At 40.7% G+C, this 18,781-nt stretch overlaps 1 protein-coding gene across 1 annotated transcript in view; it reads left to right on the forward strand.

The window, feature by feature from the left end:
- Positions 1-18,781, forward strand: part of MICU1 (mitochondrial calcium uptake 1) — a 236,120-nt gene that overhangs the window by 91,476 nt on the left and 125,863 nt on the right. The window contains exon 5 of the mRNA XM_029911332.1: positions 15,149-15,192. Within this exon, the coding sequence (XP_029767192.1) occupies positions 15,149-15,192 (44 nt within the window). The remainder of the gene's footprint in view (positions 1-15,148; positions 15,193-18,781) is intronic.

Genomic DNA, 18,781 nt, shown 5'->3' on the forward strand with positions numbered 1-18,781 from the left:
CCCAAAGCTGCAGGTTTACCTGAAAACAGCTCACAGAAGTGTGCTTGTCTATAGCACTCAGATGCCCAACTCCCAATGGGGTCTAAACCCAAATAAATCCGTTTTACCCTATATAAAGCTTATACAGGGTAAACTCATAAATTGTTCGCCCTCTATAACACTGATAGAGAGATCAGGGGGAGGGATAGCTCAGTGGTTTGAGCATTGGCCTGCTAAACCCAGGGTTGTGAGTTCAATCCTTGAGGGGGCCATTTAGGGATCTGGGACAAAAATCTGTCTGGGGATTGGTCCTGCTTTGAGCAGGGGGTTGAACTAGATGACCTCCTGAGGTCCCTTCCAACCCTGATATTCTATGATTCTATATGCACAGTTGTTTGCTCCCCCAGGTATTAATACATATTCTGAGTTAATTACTAAGTAAAAAGTGATTTTATTAAATACAGAAAGTAGGATTTAAGTGGTTCCAAGTAGTAACAGATAGAACAAAGTAAGTCACCACGCAAAATAAAATAAAATGCGCAAATCTATGTCTAATTAAACTGAATACAGATAATCTCACCCTCAGAGATGCTTCAGTAAGTTTTTTCTCAGACTGGACACCTTCCAGGCCCGGGCACAATTCTTTCCCCTGGTACAGCTCTTGTTCCAGCTCAGGTGATAGCTAGGGGATTCTTCATGATGGCTTCTCTCTCTCCTTGTTCTCTTCCACCCCTTTATATATCTTTTGCATAAGGCTGGAACCCTTTGTCCCTCTGGGTTTCCACCCCCCCTCACTGGAAAAGCACCAGATTAAAGATGGATTCCAGGTCAGGTGACATGATCAGATGTCACTGCAAGACTTCATTACCCACTTGCCAGCACACACACATACAGGAAGACTCACAGGTAAAACACAGCCATCTGCAGACAATGGTCCTGGTTAATGGGAGTCATCAAGATTCCAAACCACCATTAATGGCCCACACTTTGCATAATTACAATAGGCCCTCAGAGTTATATTTCATATTTCTAGTTTCAGATACAAGAGTGGTACATTTATACAAATAGGATGATCACACTCAGTAGATTATAAGCTTTGTAATGATACCTTACAAGAGACCTTTTGCATGAAGCATATTCCAGTTACATTATATTCACTTATCATGTTTTTATAAAACCATATAGACTGCACAACGTCACAGCCCCCTTAGAGAAGAAGTCTATGCCGGCTCCCACCAGCCCTCTTTGCTCGAGTGGTGCGGGAGGCCACGAGCTGCATAGGTAAGCTGATGGGGCCGCTGGCTCACGAGACAGTGAAGCACAGGCTGGACCTTCAACCATGGCCACCTCCACCTTGGTCGTGGGAGGGTAGGCCACAGGAGTGCACTGCTCCTTGTCAGGTTACATCCCCCTCTCCTCCTTCCTGCTTCCGGTAGGAGAAGGGCTCATGGGTCTTCCAACAGGGAAGCAGTCAGTGGCCTGGCAGATTCCTATTGGGTAAGGTCAGACCTTGTGGCCCGCGCAGTGTGTGGGAGTAGGACTTAAGGTGAGCTGAGTCTTGGGGGGGGGGGGGGGGTAAACTGAGGAGAGCCTACCCTAAACTATGGGTTATGTGGTGGTAGACCTCTAACCCCCCGCACTGGAACCAGTGAAATGTCTGGTATAGGAGAGTGTAAGTGATGGGCAGGTAGCAGCCCTCCCCTGTGTTTCAGTTTAATAAAAGTTGTGGCCTGCTGCTTAAAATCCATCCATGTATCTGTCCTCATTTCACTGCTGTGTTTGCAACAACAGGGATTGATGTGCAGTTGTTCTTTTTACCTTTAGAGGATTGAAGTACGGTGGTTTGGGACGGCAATTTGATTACGATTACTCATACTCTTTGCTTTCCTGTTAATGAAGAGAAGCTTTCAGTTTCCAGTGCTGTGTGTAGTACGTATTTTGTGGATAATGCATACATGTCTTTGGAAATATAGGCTATTACAGAAAACCCAGACATGCAAGTTTTTATTAATCTATATTATTTGTACCAAATATTTGTTTAGCATTCAGACAATGTGTATAATATGCTGCTTTCAGGCTTTAGGTGTTGTATGGGGGAAGATGACTTATGTTCTAATAAATAAACATCCAAGCCATATGATCTTAGAATGTTGTGCAAGCAGCACATAAATTATCAGTTCACAGTCTGGAATTTTTGCCAGGTTCGTGTTATTGACCACACCTTTGTATCACTGGAAAGTTTAATGAGGCAGCGTAGAAGGCTATGTAGCTTTACACAGTACAACATGCTACCCATTAAAGAAGATCCTTACATCTGTTTCTGGGAATATGGCACTTCAGCTATACTGCTTTGTAGTGAAAGATGAAATGGTCCCTTTTACTGTTAAACATGCCTATTAACTTCCATACTTGTAGCTATATAGTGGCTGCCCAGATGTCAGGCACATATTTTATGAGCAGGTCAACTTATGGTTTACAGATATTCCTGTGATTGCCTTAAAGTTAGTTTCTTTCTGTCTTCATAAATCACCTGCTGAGTAACAAAAAGATGGGGGATACAAAAGGAAATTTAAAATTTTATTTTTATTTACTCCTGAAATAGAATATAGTTGGCTATGCTGAAGAAAGTAAAACTGTACAGACACTGATGTGGAATTATGGAGAGTGAGTTACTTTTGATAAAAATGAAGGGAACAATTACTATTTCCACTTCATGGCAGCCTTGCTGCTGAAGGATCTTGGTAATGTTGCAAGGGTTTTTTAAGGACTACTAACTCATAGGAATATTTAAAGGTGACTTGCAAATGATTTGTGCTCATACCTTTATTTGCTGCTTGGAGGAGAACTTGAAGTTTTGTTGTTATAAAGTTATCTTCTCTACTATTTTTTACCCTTTAAGTTCACTCTTCCCTGGTTTTGTGAGAGAACTTGGGGGCGGGGGGTGTCTCAAGGATGTTTATTGTGGAAAAATTGAAGATGAATAATTATAACAAAGTTTCCTGTATCCAAAATGTTACATAGCAATTGAAGCTGAATATTTGTCAATGAAAGAAGCAAAACATTCTTCTAAACATTCCTTCTTCCTCTCACTTGTCCAGCTTTCTCTTTTGGTTCCTCTGACGTTACCATTTCACTAGGTCTCAAGTTAACCTTCCAGCCTACACAAACTCTCAATTTCTACTGTAAAAATTTTAATTGGGGGGGGGGGAGGAGAAGAGAAACCTTCTGACATTCTTCATACATCATAAAGAAGCAAAACCAAACAAAAGTACCAGGTGCTGGTCCATCCTTCTTTTCTTTGTGGTCACCTTTAAGATAAAAGGCTTATAAAAATTTAGTCAACTAAATGTGTAGCAGTTAAATAGAACCATAAAAAAGAATAAACTAAAACCCAAATTCCATTAGAGAAAAAATGTATGAAATCAAATTCTGGGTATTTACAATTGTAAAAGTTGTTGGTCAAATGGTATTTGCACCCTCTTGGATTATTTTATTCTGCCAAGAAACATCAAAAGGGAAATATTTCAAATAGATTTTAAGTAGGCTTCTGCAGCTTAGTAAATGCAGCAAATAAATTCATTCAACTTGTGGATAGTTCCAAGAGAAAAGACTAAAGTAAAACATTGACATCTAGAAAACTAAAATGAATCAGTGTGCTTTTCTTTGTAGGGCAGTAATAAACAGCCATGCTCTCTTTCAGTACATGCTAGTGCTTGTGGCTTTTGTAAAAAATGGAGGGGTAACAGCTGTAACAATTTTTTTTGACACATCTCACAGGCCCCAAGACACATACAGAACAGATCTGAAGACGAGCTCTGTGTAAGCTCAAAAGCGTCTCTCTCACCAACAGAACTTGATCTAATAAAATATTTCACCTCACCCACTTTCTCTCTCTAATACCCTGGGACCAACACAGCTACAAAACCATTCCACAAGACAAGATTGTACGTTTGCCCCCTTTTAGATGTTGTTTATGAAACAATCTGGGTTTTTATGCTTCATGATCTTCTGAGTGTCTGACACTTGACAATGATCAACATTTTTGCAGTAAGTACTATGTTTTTTCTGTTAAGTAATTAAATCTGGTCTGCTAGTAATGCAAAGCTATTATTTCTTACATCTATTTGGGGGCAGATGTGACAAACTCTGCATCTGAATATAATGTTCAGGAGTCATAGCACGTATACATTATACATTTGACATTTACAAAAGACATTTGTAAAACATAACAAAAGACCTTATACATTTGTAAAACAAGAGACGTACATTTGATATTTACATTTACAGTAGATCTGTCTAGATCAGGAGTTCTCAAACTGGGGATCACAAGGTTATGATGTTGGGGGTCACGAGCTGTCAGCCTCCACCCCCAAACCTGCTTTGCCTCCAGCGTTTATAATAGTGTTAAATATAAAAAAAAGTGTTTTTAATTTATAAGGGGGGTCGCACTCAGAGACTTGCTGTGTGAAAGGGGTTACCAATACAAAAGTTTGAGAAGCACTGGTCTAGATATATGATATAGAAAGGCTACATCCATGTGAGAGGTGCTGGGGCACTAACTTGTCACCTAGGGTTAAGGGGTTAATCTCCTCTCAACTCAGCTTTCCATCCTCATCCCTCCTCTTGCACAGAGGTTTGGCTGCTTAAGGGACAGAGGAGAGGCTACCTGAGGGAATGCAGGTGTATGCACACACAATCATTAGGTTGGGCTGAGCCCCAGGCTGGGGAAGAGTTCTGTTATTACTTTAATTTGCATTGATTTCTGGTGATTAAAGTTCATCTTTTGAAAGAAAAGCTGTGCTGACTACCTCTGTTCTGTTCTGATTCAGTGACCACGTTGGTCTGTTTTAGTATTTCTTGTTGCTTGGTATTGCTCTCCTACCATGATTGTTTTTGATATCTTTTAACTGGTTGTATGCAGTCAGCGTGAGAAGAAAAGCACTCTCTCTCCTCTCCAAATTGACCTCACACAAGCAGGAATAGGCTACTTGTAGTTTCTCACTTCAAAAAACTGGTTACACCTTCTGAAAATTTGTAATTAGGGTTGTCGATTAATCACAGTTAACTCACGCGATTAACTCAAAAAAATTAATCGCGATTAATCGCAGTTTTAATCGCACTAATAGAATACCAAATGACATTTATTAAATATTTTTGGATGTTTTTCAAATGTATTGATTTCTATTCTAACACAGACTACAAAATGTACACTGTTCACTTTATATTAGTTTTGATTACAAATATTTGTATTGTAAAAAACAAAAGAAATAGTATTTTTCAATTCACCTCATACAAGTACTGTAGTGCAATCTCTTTATTGTGAAAGTGCAACTTACAAATGTAGATTTTGTTGTTGTTCCATAACTGCACTCAAAAATAAAACAAGGCAAAACTTTAGAGCCTACAAGTCCACTCAGTCCTACTTTTTGTTCAGCCAACTGCTAAGACAAATAAGCTTGTTTACATTTACAGGAGATAATGCTGCCCACTTCTTATTTATAATGTCACCAGAAAGTGAGAACAGGCATTCGCATGGGACTTTTGTAGTTAGCATTGCAAGGTATCTACGTGCCAGATACGCTAAACATTCGTATGCCCCTTAATGCTTCAGGCACCATTCCAGAGGACATGCTTCCATGCTGATGACGCTCTTTTAAAAAAAAAAAAAAAATGCATTAATTACATTTGTGACTGAACTCCTTGGGGGAGAATTGTACGTCTCCGGTTCTATTTTACCTGCATTCTGCTATATATTTCACGTTATAGAAGTCTCGTATGATGACTCAGCACATATTGTTCATTATAAAAACACTTTTGCTGCAGATTTGACAAAATGCAAAGAGGGTACCAGTGTGTGATTTCTAAAGATAGCTACAGCACTCGACCCAATGTTTAAGAATTTGAAGTGCCTTCTAAAATCTGAGAGGGATGAGGTGTGGAGCATGCTTTCAGAAGTCTTAAAAGAGCAACACTCCAATGTGGAAACGACAGAACCTGAACCACCAAAAAAGAAAATCTTCTGCTGGTGACATTTGACTGAGATGATGAAAATGAACATGTGTCGCTCCACACTGCTTTGAATTGTTATCGAGCAGGACCCATCATCAGCATGGACACATGTCCTCTGGAATGGTGGTTGAAGCGTGAAGGGACATATGAAACTTTAGCACCTGTGGCATGTAAATATCTTGCAACGTCAGCTACAGCAGTGCCACGCAAACACCTGTTCTCACTTTCAGGTGACATTGTGAACAAGAAGCAGGCAGCATTATCTCCTGCAAATGTAAATAAACTTGTTTTTCTGAGCGATTGGCTGAACAAGAAATAGGACTGAGTAGACATATAGGCTATAAAGTTTTGCCTTGTTTTGTCTTTGAATGCAGTTATTTTTTGTACATAATTCTACATTTGTAAATTCAACTTTCATGATAAAGAGATTGTACTACAGTACTTGTATTAGGTGAATTGAAAAATACTATTTCTTTTGTTTTTTACAGTACAAATATTTGTAATCAAAAATAAATATCCAGAGAGCATTGTATACTTTGTATTCTGTGTTATAATTGAAATCAATATAATTGAAAATGTGGAGAACATCCAAACTATTTAAACATATAGTATTCTATTATTGTTTAACAATGAGATTAATCGCTTTAATCACTTGACAGCCCTATTTGTAATGCATAGCTGACTTTAGCACATACACTATAGAATTGTCATCTTGTGCATCATTGGCTGTCTGAACGCCTTGTCAGCGGTATTATTTTCAGATGGTTTTCCTGTATCTAATGGTAAAATAAAACCATTTGAATTGCTACATCCTACCTGCATCACATTTCTTTTCTGTGATTGCAGCCATGGTGTCAGTAGTTAGTCTATGGACACCTTCATCAACTTGCTTGTGTTTGTATCCTTTTCTTGATGACTTAGATCTTGCATCCTTTGGGACAGGGACTGTGCCTTCCTATATGTTTGTACAGCGCTCTGACCAAGATTGGTACTCAATAAGTAAATAAACAAACCAGTCTTGTATCACTTGTGTCATTTAAGTGACAAAATTCATCATCCACATGAGGATATGCAAGGATTGTAGCACTAATTAAACTGTATTTTGTACTGTAAATGTATAGTTCTTCGAGTAGTGTCCCTATGGGTGTTCCACTGTAGGTGTATGTGCGCCCCTGCACCTTTAATCGGAGATTTTTGGTAGCAGTGTTTGTTGAGCCCCCACATGTGCTCTCCCTCCCTCGTGGTCAGCCTCTAAGCTATCTAGCACGCCTCACCTCACTTCCTTCTCCAGCGCCTTTGGCCTTGGAAAGTTGTCCCTTCCTTATCTGCGTCATTAGTATAAGAAGTAGTTCTTTTTGTTTCTTTTGTTCTCCTTAATAGTTAGTGTTTCCTTATTTATTTATTTATTTATTTATTTATTTATTTTTACTCCATTGGGATTAAAGAAAAAAAAAGACAAAGAAAAAGAACTTTAGTTTACGTCTCCTGCCCTGTCTGGGGGCATTTCTCCCTCCCATCCCCGGGGGCACTTAGTAGGCTCTAATTTTTTTCAGTTTAAAAAAAAAAAAGAGAGAGGGAGGAAAAGAAGAGGAGTAAAGAAGACCTTTCTTCTGCATTCCTCACTGCGAGAGGATGATAGCCCCCCCTTCCCAGGGGCATGCCTGGCTCTCCCTGCTCCAAGAGGTTCCTCTCCTGCAAGGAGTCCATTCCTGTAAGGGTCAGACACTCTGACTGTGTCTGGTGCCTGGGAGAGTCTCATAGAAGTGTTTCACCTGCCACAGCTAGAACGGCAGTCTCGCCGGAACTGGGAGATGAAGTTAAAACTCCTCCTTATGGAGATGGCACTTCAGTCTCCAGGGGACTCTAGTGCTGACGCCGGATCATCCCCGGAGCCTTTAACTTCAAAGGGGATAGAGTAGTGGAAAAAAACAGCAGACTCTCCCTACAAAAGCTCATAAAAAAGACTCCGAGTTGTTGGCCAGTGTGGCCACCTCGGTACCGACAGCATCAGCAATTCTGAGTCACGGTACCCAGAAGGGGGGACTCAGCTGTGAGCTCTGCTCTGCTGCACTGCCTGGAGAAGCCAGGGGTTCAGGCAGTCAGGCTCTGAGGCAATGGTACTGCCCCCTAAGGAGACAGATAATTACCGTACCATCTCTAAAAGAGTGGCACAGAGAACTTTTGGTACCAGGTGTGACAAAATGCCCATCTAGGGAGTGCTCTTCGTCTTCTCAACCATAGAATCATAGAATATCAGGGTTGGAAGGGACCTCAGGAGGTCATTTGTATTGACAACGTGCCACGGACACTCCTCTGCGGTACCAAGTGAGCCCATGGTACCACGTGAGCTCTGGTACCCTGGAGACCTGATGGTTGGGGAATCCTCATTACTTGGTACCAGGGCCCTGGTACTGAGCACATCCCAGCACCCAGAATCGTTCTTGGCACCAGGCCGTGTACCACCAATACACCAGTCAGTGCTGCCCTTACCCAGTGACTAGTCTGACAGTGGCCAGGAGGAGGTCATTTTCCTGGCCCCTCATCATGGCCCACCATCACAATACAAGGGTCCTTTCGAATTCCATCGAGCCAACCCACAATCATGGTATGGGCCGCCTGGGGTAAACCCCCACCCCCATGGCTGTATTGCAGTCCTTGGGCAACGTGTACATATGTTGCGGCTGTCCAGAGTCTCTCAGAGAGAGTCTACTAGATGGAAGCTTTTTCAGAACAGAAAGAAGGGCTTGAAGGGGAAGCTACCCCTCCAGCAAACTTCTCCTCATCTCCACCAGATAAGGCTGTACTCCCTCCCCCCATCACTAGGTGATGATTTTAAGAACTTTCTGGATCTTATCAAGAGGGTGGCAGATGAGCTGCAGATTTCCCTACAGGGGGTGGCAGATACCTATCAGAAGTTGGTGGATAATCTGCACACCTCCTCCTCATCCAGAATTGCCCTCCCAATTAATGAGGCGATACTAGATCCTACCAAAGTTATCTGTCAGACACCAGCCTCCATCACACCAACCAGCAACAGAGGCTACATAAATAAATAAATAAATACTACATCCCTCCCAAAGAGGCAGACTTCTCGTTTCAACATCCGTAACCCAACTCCATCATAGTGGATGTGGTTAATGCACGAAGCAAGCAACATAATGCCAAATTGACCCCATATGATTGGGCTTGGCAGGATGGTGTATTTGTCAGCGACATTAGCATTTAGAGTCCTGAATTACCAAACTGTCATGGCCAAATACAATTTTATTAATTATGGGAAACTCAATGCATTCTGGAACATTTACTGGAGATACAAAAGGAGCAGTTTCAGGCCATTCTTATAGAGGGTCAGTTAATAGCCAGACTGGTGCTAGAGACAGCACTGGATGTGGCTGATACAGCAGCCCACCCAGTCTTCATGAGAGTGGTACTGAGGCAGGCTTCTTGGCTACCCCTTTCTGGATTGCCCAAAATGCTGCAGAAGACTTCCAGTTTGAAGGACCCAAACTCTTTGCAGAGAAGACAGATTCTTCTCTCTGCATCCTGAAGGATTCCCAGACCACATTACGCTCCCTAGGAATCTACACTGCAGGACAGATATACCTCTCAGCCACAGCACAGGTCACAATCTCCTCAATACCCACCATCTCAGGGCTATTACGAGCCATAGTGTAAGAGGACCAGGGCTCAAAAAGTGGAAGCAGTCTGCACCCCAATCCGCGACCTCTCAAACTGCCTCTTCTAAGCACTTTTGATGGGTTGGTCGAGGGCTTGAACAATTATACCTTGCAACATCAGCTGCCATCTGTGCACCTGTCATGCCCTTCCAGAAGTTGCCTGGCCCTTTTTCACAGCAGTTGGGAGAATATTACCTCTGACAGATGGGTCCTGGAGATTATTTCAAAGAGTTACGCCATTCAATTCATGTCCCTCCCCCATTCCAACCCTCCTTCCCCATCCCCGTTCAGGGACCCTTCTCATGAGAACCTACTTCATCAGGAAATATAGCATTTGTTATGCCTGGGACCATTGAACCAGTCCTGGAGCAAGGGGTTTTTACTCATGATTACCTGATCCCCAAGGTGAGGGGAGGTTGGAGGCCCATTCTAGATCTAAGGGCATTTAACAAATACGGGAAGGCACAGACATTCAAGATCGTCACACTAGCAGCCATTATTCCAGCTCTAGAGCAAGAAGATTGATTTCCAGCCCTCAACCTACAAGATGTGCGCATGGATTGTCATGGGTTAGCTACATGATTTTATTATGATGTGATTTTGGCAAAATAATAAAGTTAGTGTTCTGCATTTTTTGTAATTGTAAAAAAAAAAAAAAAAAAAAACCTAGGGAATTTTTCATTGTTTATTTTCCAAACATTAAAACTGGGATGAAATCAGGTTAAAATAAAACAATTGAAAAATCGGGGGGAGGGGGGAGAACAAAAACAAAACTTTTGTAATATACACATTTTACTACAGTATAATTGAAACTTTTTTTTTAATGTACAAAGGTATATTTTTTTCTCTCTCAGCTAGTAGTTTTTCCAGAAATCCTAGTTTTTGCGTACGCTTCCATAATTTTCTTCAAAGTATCCTCACTCATGTTGAGCCTTGTGCTGTCTTGGAGGTAGTCCAACTTTGAAAATAAGTGCTCTGCATCAGTAGATCCAGGGGGTACACTCAAAGCTCGCCATGCCACTTTGCTGAAATTGGGAAGTGTCTTGATGACTGATGCAAAAAGCCAGCACATCCAGTTTCATATTGTCAGGGTTAGATAAGTTCATGTCAGTAGTAAATTCTCCTTTCAGATTTGAAATTTCACCTTTAGTGGCAAATGGTTGAAACACTTGGCATAACTGTCATAGTCTGCTGCAAAATTCACTTTGAGGAAGAGGTCGAAAACCTGGATGACATTCCAAAAAGAATCTACAGCACCAAATACGTGGGGGTTCAGATTACGGGTCACAGTAGTCTCCGATTTCTCACTGAGTGTTGTTTTGAATGCTTTTTTGGTTTTCGTGTTGTGGGGTTGGAAGGCTTTCCAGAAACAGCTGGGTTTTCTTGCAGTATGTTTCTCTTACAGCTTTAGTGCTCAGTTCAGCTGAGATTTTGGTTGTCAGGATCCGGTAAATGTCTGTATTGGCAAACATGTTGGCAGTAGCTGGAGAAAACTCCATTATTTTACCTTGATGCACAGAATCTGGCGGTCATTTTGGTTATTTGACAGTCTCTTCAGAGTTTTTGCTTTGCTTTTGTTTTGCTAGAACAACAACAAACAAACAAACTCACGATGACCTAGGAGACATATTAGCACAGTCCACATGTTATTTACATGACAGGCAGCGAAATACAAGCTCATCCACTGATGTGGCACAACAAGGGTAGGTAATCGGCATCCAGCTCTGCACTCATCTCACACTGTGTAAAACAAAGCCTTCTACTTGTTTTCATGCTTGAAAATGGTCCCGAATCCAATGATGCAAGATTTCATGTCTTTCATTTCTTCTGTAGCAGTAGCTGTTGACAGGGCAATGTTAATCAGATGAGCAGGACAGCTCATACATAGCAGCTCCAGTTTCTGATTGAGTTTAATCTCCCATGCAAATTTAGCCATGTAGGAAGCAGAATCTGTGTGTGTTGTGGCCACGTTTTCCCAAGTTAGTTGGTACATCTCAAACATGTCAGTTATTGCTGCGTTGACAAAACTAGTGTCAACAGAGGGGATGAATGTCACATCAGCACAAAACAATGCAGGTTTATTTGCTTTGAAATAAAAAAACAAAAACAAAAGGCCAAGAATTGGACAGTCTTCAAAGCATCGGGAGACTTGTCAAAAATCAGACTAGACACCAGATTTCCATCAATTCGTTCTATCAGTTTGGATACTGAAGCATTGTCATTTTCTTTCAGATACTTACCAGTGAGCTTGTCTGCATTAGGAAGGGTTTTTGCTGCTGGTCTGTATTGTCATACAAAGTCACCAATAGGCCGCTCTGCAATTAACAGCGGTTGTCTGGTGAAACACAGAGCACGTACAAATTCATTGAGGCCTGGTCTACACTACGGGATTAATTCGGATTTAGCAGCGTTAATCCGAATTAACCCTTCACCCGTCCACACTACAGAGCCAGTTAATTCGAATTAAAGTTAGTGGGGCCGCACACCACCGAATTAGGAGTAGAGCCTAAATCGATTTTGTTAATTCGAATTAGGGTTAGTGTGGCCGCACACCACCGAATTACTGTGTTTAAGTTAATGGGGTAGTGTGGCCGCACACCACCGAATTAATGTGGTTAAAAACCGAATTAAGGTGCTTAGTGTGGCCGCGCACAATCGAATTTATACAACCTGTTTCCCAAATTCGAATTATCTAAATTCGGATTAATCCTGTAGTGTAGACATACCCTGACACAATCGTGCTGTGTCCTCTCTTTCATTAAAGCCCTGGTGAAAGCTACTGATACTGTTTATCCCGAAGCTCACTTTCTTCTTTAATCTTCTTGTGTTGCTTGTGTGAGGGGAAATTAACAGGACATAAAACAAGTTCCTTTATTCTGTCAGCGCGAGGACTGACCTCAGTGCTGCAGTACTTGCAGTGCAGTGCATCCTCTTCGTTCCCATCTTTACTTTTCTTGAAAATTTCTGAGCACTGATTTGCTTGCTGGTATTCAGGCATAGGTTTGCGTTTTCGCCCCATGTTTACCTTTTTACCTTATCTAAGTCCCTGGGGCTCTGTGTGCTGGTAGTTCAGGGAGAAGCACACTGTCCCTGGTGGGAAGGGGGAGCCAAGGGCAGATTCAGAGTCTGCTGGGCAACCAAGAGGGAGAGAGGAGAGACACTATGTAGAACAACAGGGGCCCCTGTTGGTTTTGGTAAGGATTGCAGGCAGGCCAGCTCAGAGGAAGGGGCAGAGTGAAATGATTGACAAGGGAAAGCCCAGAAGAAGAGCTAGCCTGACAATAGGGTGTGAGATGGCCTCCCCTGGGGGGACTGGAGAGGGGAGAAGCCATTTTGGGAGTAGTCTGGAGCCAGCCACAGAAAGAGCAGAACTGGATGTGTGGGGATCCAGAAGAACCCAGGCCCATCCATCCAACCCCGTAAAGAGATTGGCACTAAAGGATGTATCTGGGTGGATAGGGGGCAGTACATATCTTTATCTGTGGAGGATTGATTGTTTAAATTCAGTGCTACGCTAACCAGAAGCAAAGAAATAGGCAGGTAATGTCTCCTTGTGAGCCAATCATAGCATGATATTAATGTTAGTATTTTCCGTTCTGTTTTGTACACTGTGGAACTGCTTCAATCTCAGTGTTTCAGAACACAACAATCATGTAAAGCATTAGTGTTTAACAAAAATAAGTACTCAAAAAATACTGAGTGGATTGATAAACAGGTGTAAATCGGTAAAAATCGAACTTCTTTAATAAAAAAACCTGGTCATTCATTAGTGAAAATTGGTAAAAACTGAAAATGCATAACACTAAAAGTGGAGCTAGTGGTCAACTTCTGCTACCATTGTTGCAACTTACAGGATGCAGTTAATTCCTTACGCGGTTTTAGTCATCAGTGTCTGAACAGGTCTCCACCACAGAACTCTGCTGGCTCAATTCTGAGCTTGGCAACAACTAAAAGAGCAATGGCAGCCTGATATTATCATATCCAGTTAAGTAAGACTTTTACTGAAGGAGGAGTTTGTAGATATTCATAAGCATTAATCATGCTGTATGTATGCCTCTAACCTTGAGTAGGAGCAATATTCTTTAAGGAAGTATAACTTCTGAAAGTGCACATTGTATATAAATATGTACGTTTGTGTTTCTTGAAGTGCACACAGATATCAAGAGCGTGATTCCTCAGTTTAATAACCACAAATCCAGCAAGCCATCTGACAATTCTCTAATTTTTCACTCAATCCTATGAAATTAATTACAGGAATTTTTACTGCATTGTCTCAAAGGTCGAAGAGATCATCATGAAGTGATGAACAGCTCCATTTTCTGCTCTCTGACTATTATGAACCTTTGAGTAGATGGGAAGCATTTTATCACTTTTACTCATAAACAGGTGACAGCAATCTAATCTTCACCTTCCTGGACAAGTTATTTTTTCTTTCTTTTCCAATCCCTCCCTTCTCCCAATCTGGTTAACAGGAAGAACTGGTAGCTATTTAAAACACTGGCTGAAAATGTGTGGTTTGTAGCAAATGTTTGTCAAACCAAGAGTTGAAAATCAGTCTCTGCACTCTTGTGTGAATTACTGCCAATTCTCAATAACCCAGTCATTCAAGAGTTCTACTTATCTAGATCTCTTTACAGAATGTATTTTTTTATTGTTGTACAAATCATTTGCAAGTTTTTCCATGTTGACTATTAAACTTTCATTGTTATGCATAGACTTGGTTACACTGTAGAAGTAGAATGAAAGATGCCTTCTTCCTCAGCCCTGTAAATATTATTTTTCCTTCTAAGAATAAGATCCTTCTGTTTTGTGGTAATACAATGTGAGGAATATGTTAATATAAAAACCTTCTAGTTCATGCACTTCCTTATTCCTGAATGTACAATAGCGGCCGTGTTTTTTCTTTTTATGTCTAAGACCATTTGTATGTCACTTTACCCCACAAGAGCTGGCAACATTGAATTTTGGTTGAGGTCTGCCTTTGTTAATTCTGGGAGGAACACTTCTGATTTCAATTCAATGGCCTTCCCTGTTAATCTGTTCAAAAAGGATTGCTTAGCCTAAAAATAATTCTTTTTAATTACACTCTAAGTGCCAGTCTCAAGGAAACAAGTTGATATCTGGGTAAGGATTGGTAATGGGGGTAGAAATCATTTTATTCTAGGTCAATAGTACAAAAGGACTAGTAGAGAATAGTGGTAGATGTGGTGGTGTCACTGTCCCTTTTTGTATGTTTTCTGTGATTAAATAGGTTTTCCTTGTCAATACTGTGAATCGGACACCTTCCTTGAGCCCTAAGAAAAAACATGTAGATAACAGTTGATTTCCTTCCCTCTCCCTGTGCTTTCTAATCATGTTATCCTTCACATAATCTATTTTTTCTTTTAAATGCCTTATCAAAAAAGAAGTATGGAACTATATGATTTTTATATTCAAGCACTGCTCTAAAAGCAATTTTTTTTTTATCTTTTTTCCTCTTTCAGACCTAGGTCTGGATCAGTTTGTAGTGAAGCGGTATGATGGAAAGGTGAGTAGACTTGAAATCTATAGTATCTTTTTACCTATAACCTCTTTGAGTTTCTATTTTAAAGTTGTGTGTAAGTACAAATGAAATACAATATTGTCTTTTGTTTGAGCTAGAACATAGCAGTATTTTTTTATTATATGGCTGAATAGGAAGGAAGGAATAAAGATTTGTTTTAATGCTTATAGAACCAAAATAACTCCTCCCTGCTGGTGGGAGAGGGAATTGTAATGTGTAAAAATCAAACTTAATAGCATTATCCATATGGTGTGAGACCCTCCATGTGAGGGAGTACCATATTTCAGAGGGAAACCTGCTATATGCTGATCATATTATAACATTGTTTGGTCTGCCTGTATGGATGGAACCACACAGTAACCTAGCCTTTTTACAGCTCTGAAGCCATATTCTTCCCTGCTGTAAATCCCCAGAAATCAATGAAATTATAGCACGAAGGAATTTGGCCCAGAGCTGTAACACAAGTAGGTAACATGGTTAAAAGACTGCTTGAACCTTTAACACAGAGAGGGCCAAGCTGTGTTATCTAAAACAAACACCTAACATAGATTTGCTTAGGTGGATAGTTAATCTAAAATAATTTGGTTTAATATTCCTTTATATCATTTTGAGCACTGTATACTACCATAGTTGGTGGCTGCATAAAAATGGAATAGCACACAAGCTTCCTATTAACTCAACTTACTCTACAACAATCACTAATTTAGCAAAATTGTCACCTCATCTGCAACAAAATTCCTTGAATTTTTGAGTCAAAGAAGGTAACGTTTGACTCTTTCATTGCTGAGTGATATACCTGGCATGTAATGTTTAAATGTGACCAAACATATCCAGAAAGTCCTGCTATTTGAATCTATAATTAAACAAAACAAACAAACCCTGCACAATTGGGGAGGAAATTAATCTAAATTACTTTCATGTTTTGCATTCAATTGAATTCATTTTTATTTTAATTTTTCATGAGGAAGTGGATGGACAAAAAGCAAAGCAAGTAATCAAATAAATGGTCTTTGTTCCTTAGAGCATACATGTGTTTGTTTACCCAAGCAGCAGAGTATTACACCTCTACCCCGATATAACGCGACCCGATATAACAGGAATTCAGATATAACACGGTAAAGCAGTGCTCCGGGGGGGCGGGGCTGCGCACTCCGGTGGATCAAAGCAAGTTCGATATAACGCGGTTTCACCTATAACGCGGTAAGATTTTTTGGCTCCCGAGGACAGCGTTATATCGAGGTAGAGGTGTATTCTACTTTAAAATAGACAGTAAGTAGTATGCTTTTTGTCAGTCTTTGTTTCAACCAACATTCCTTAGAAAGAAATGCTGAGTTCCACACAATTTTGGATAATAGTTCCTCTATTCCTGAGTACTATACATTCTATTCCCATCCTAGTGGGTAAAAGTCTCAGAGCAGAAGCAGTTTGTTTGCTGAACTCAGCTTTTTGTTCTGCTGAGCCTCATTGCTGGGATTCCCAGTTTGCGGGAAATTTAGTGATTTTGAAATTTGGGTTTGTTTAGATTTGAACAAATACAAACTATTCAAAATTTTCCATGAACCAGAAATTTTGGAAAAAAGGTTCATTTTGGAAACACCAACCTATGGTATTTCTAAAACAAAATCTGCTCCCTGGAACGTTGACAGCTGTGAGTGAAATTGACATTATTAGTCATACTAATAGATGTGGTGAAACTGACCAATCTGAATTTCACTCAGCAGCTGCCAGGGCTCTCAGGATCTATGAGTCCAGGGCAGCCACACTCTGTAGACGGCCATAGGACGCCAGATGGCTGGGGATACCAGACCATCCAGACTCCTGGGCCAGCTTGTCCCAGGACTTCAGACTCCCTGTTTCATGGGAAAGAGCTTGGAAGCACTGGCATAGTGCAACTGTCTTGGAGCTGCAGACCCCCTGAAGACCAGGTTCCCCAGTCTTGGGGCAGTCTGCGTGGTGAGGCTGCTCTGGAGCTCTGGAAGACAGGTCTCTCAAGCTGCCCAGCAGAATGCCCGGGGGATGGGGACACTAGTGTTTCCAGACTTTGATTTGCCAAAAGTTTGTTGAACCTGAGATGTTTCATAGAAACGCAAGAAATCGGCATTTTCCAACAAACTTAAGTCAGGAAATTTCAGACCAGTTCTACTTGAGACATGACTTCCGCTCTTACACAATATACACACCCAATCTTGCCATACAGCATGGTGAATGTGTGACAACTGGTGGTCTCAGTACAGGCTGAAATGTTCTGAGTTATGCTGGCCCTTAGCATCTGTTCCCTGCACTGACCATCCTCCATTCTGACTTTCTGTTGCAGACTGAAATTGTGTATATAAACACGTTTGTATAGCTGCTATACCTAGATATATATGCAAAATGCATTGGATGGTAGAATAAGTCTTAACATCAGTCATTAGAGTTTTAAAATGGAGAGTGTAGTGGACTACTATTAGTAGTAGTACTGTGCAGAACAACAGACCACATTAATTTTATGGTATTGTATTGCAGGGGTTGATATAGCATGCTGCTTCTGGATCATTTATTTTAAAGGAGGAAATAATGGCTCATGTTGTTTGTCAGACTTCTCTGACTAAGGAGCACTAGTAACAGACTTTGGTTATGAGGATAGTGGTAATGGCAGGGGGGGTCAAGTTTCGGGTGAAGTTAAAGCAGGGAGATATTGGAGCTCCCTCAGTCATGCAGAGGAGCCTGGATAAGGAGTGAAGTCACTCCTAGATCTTGTTTTCTAGGAGTAGTTTTTCCCATATTATCTGCATCTGTTTTCAGTTAAGAAAGCACTGTCGCCTCAAACGCATTCAAATGTTGATTCAGGCATCATATAACAAACTACACTCATTCATGTTTTAGTTACGTTGGTATCGGTTAAGGAATAAAATTAGTCCTCGCATCTTTTCTCATCTGTTGTTTCCATTCACTCATCTCCCTCATTGGCCTCCCAAGAAATATCAAAGCAGTTTTTATAATTGGACACAATCTTCTCCTTAGATACAGTTCTAACTCTGTGAAGCTATGACTTTGTGTGCTGGTATTATTTTGTGCATTGGTGGAGATGGGAAATTTGAGTAGAAGGCTGAGAGGTGTATTGTTCCCTTGAGCATCTTGCATGATGTCCATTAACGTTAATGGGAATTACAGTATATAGACACATTGAGGAGAGAATAGACTTTTTCCATCTGAAATGTATTCTTTCCTTTGAGATGAAAGGAGAAAATGAGCAGTCGGGTTTAAGTCAGCAGTGGTACCAAAGTACTGATACTCTGTAAACTACAGGTTGGCTAAACAAAAGTAGAAAATAGAACTATTGTTAGTTATAAACAAAGATTTATGCCTATGCTCTATGTAAATACTAATTTAGAGCAAACGCCAATAAAAAGAATAGACCCAGCTGTGTAGTCAGATGCATTTTAATTACATTCTGTAAAACAAAGGTTAAGGATTCAGTGTAAATGTTCTGCATGTATGTTCCAGATAAATATCATTGCACTGGGAAATCATCTGTATCAGCAGTTTTTTCACAAATATTCTTGTAAAATTAAAGTCAATCTTGTAAGGGTTG

Source organism: Terrapene carolina, unplaced genomic scaffold (genome assembly GCF_002925995.2).
Source record: "Terrapene carolina triunguis isolate 2854851 unplaced genomic scaffold, T_m_triunguis-2.0 Scaffold95, whole genome shotgun sequence".
Classification (NCBI taxonomy): domain Eukaryota; kingdom Metazoa; phylum Chordata; order Testudines; family Emydidae; genus Terrapene; species Terrapene triunguis.